Raw genomic sequence first — 1,823 nt, 5'->3', positions numbered from 1 at the left:
AGATACATAATAATATTTAATTGCACAGAAAATTATTGCAAGAAGAACCCGATGATCTCCACGAGAAACCTGAGCAGGAAGGTTGGTCCATTAAGGAGTCCCATTCTGAATACTACACACCAGAAAACTGGCACTTTATTGCTCCTGAAAAGCATCCAGTCATCATTTTCCTCAGGGCATCCTTGAGCTCCTGATTCCTCAGGCTGTAGATGAGGGGGTTCAGTGCTGGAGGCACCACTGAGTATAGAACTGATAGTGCCAGATCCAGGGATGGGGAGGAGATGGAGGGGGGCTTCAGGTAGGCAATTATGGCAGTGTTGACAAAGAGGGAGACCACGGCCAGGTGAGGGAGGCAGGTGGAAAAGGCTTTGTGCCTTCCCTGCTGAGAGGGGATCCTCAGCACAGCCCTGAAGATCTGAACATAGGAGAAAACAATGAAAATGAAACAACCAAATCCTAAACAGTCATTAACCCCAATAAGCCCAAGTTCCCTGATATAGGACTGTGAGCAGGAGAGCTTGAGGATGTGTGGGATTTCACAGAAGAACTGGCCCAGGGCATTGCCCTGGCACAGGGGCAGGGAAAATGTATTGGTTGTGTGCAGCAGAGCAGTGAGAAAGGCAGTGGCCCAGGCAGCTGCTGCCATGTGGGCACAAGTTCTGCTGCCCAGGAGGGTCCCGTAGTGCAGGGGTTTGCAGATGGCAACGTAGCGGTCGTAGCACATGATGGTGAGGAGGAAAAACTCTGTTCCGAGGAAGAAGACAAAAAAAAAGACCTGTGCAGCACATCCATGGTAGGAAATGGTTGTGGTGTCCCAGAGGGAATTGTGCATGGCTTTGGGGACAGTGGTGCAGATGGATCCCAGGTCTGTGAGGGAGAGGTTGAGCAGGAAGAAGCCCATGGGGGTGTGCAGGTGGTGGTCGCAGGCTACAGCACTGAGGATGAGGCCGTTGGCCAGGAGGGCAGCCAGGGAGATGGCCAGGAAGAGCCAGAAGTGCAGGAGCTGCAGCTCCCGCCTGTCTGCAAATGCCAGGAGGAGGAACTGGGTGAGGGAGCTGCTGTTGGACATTTGCTGCCTCTGGCCATGGGGACCTGTTCATGTCGGAAATAACAGTGATAAGTTAGGGCAGAACATTCTAAGAAAAATCAAAGCCGCTTTCCAACACCCCTCTCACTGCTCCATTGGTTTTCCTTTTCTAGGAGTCTCTCCTTCAGCTCCAGGGCTGGAACCCTGCTCGGGGCTCACGACATCTTCCATGGAGCAGACCCTCTGCCCACTGGCTGTGAGGGGTCAGCCCTGCTCTGCACTGCTGGGGTCATGGGCATGGTGGGCACAGGGGCCCGTCCTGGTGTTCAGTTGTGTCACATGAAACTGCTCCCACTGCACTCCCAGTTTCTGAGAAAACCAAGACAGCAGAAGGCAGTGTCACAGCTTTGTTTCATTTTATTTTTTTTTTTTTTACAATTCCCTCATCTCTGCTGAGGAGTGTTCCTGGATGTCAAAACCCCTCAGCACTTCTGATACACTCAGGGAGAACAGAGCAGGTCCTGCCAGGCAGGAGGATTGTCTGGGGCTTAGTGCAGAGTGAGGGGGCCTGGTCTGTCCCTCTCTCTTGTTCCCAACTGCCCTGGCTTTGCTCCTTCCTGAGATGGAGATTGATCATACTCCCAGTTTGGTCTGAAAAGTCACCAGACACTGTTGAGAGCAGAGGGATCCATCCCAGAGCCCTCAAGGTCTCAGCCTGTCTCAAGGGCTCAGCACTGCACTTGGAGCCAAGGACACCGGGGTCTCATCTCCCCAACCCAACAGCATCTCCTGGCAT

The 1,823-nt window shown here is 52.9% G+C and overlaps 1 protein-coding gene across 1 annotated transcript; it reads right to left on the bottom strand.

Annotated features, from left to right (window-relative positions):
• Window positions 1-163: 163 nt before the first annotated feature.
• LOC113942234 (olfactory receptor 14J1-like) lies at window positions 164-1,069 on the bottom strand (the record flags this gene model as incomplete). Its single annotated transcript, XM_027633368.1, has 1 exon — window positions 164-1,069. A coding segment is annotated over exon 1 (906 nt), but the record flags the coding sequence as incomplete, so codon positions are not given.
• Window positions 1,070-1,823: the final 754 nt, after the last annotated feature.

Source organism: Corapipo altera, unplaced genomic scaffold (genome assembly GCF_003945725.1).
Source record: "Corapipo altera isolate COAL_440 unplaced genomic scaffold, ASM394572v1 60371, whole genome shotgun sequence".
Taxonomy (NCBI): domain Eukaryota; kingdom Metazoa; phylum Chordata; class Aves; order Passeriformes; family Pipridae; genus Corapipo; species Corapipo altera.
This window is presented reverse-complemented; position numbering and strand designations above follow the sequence as displayed.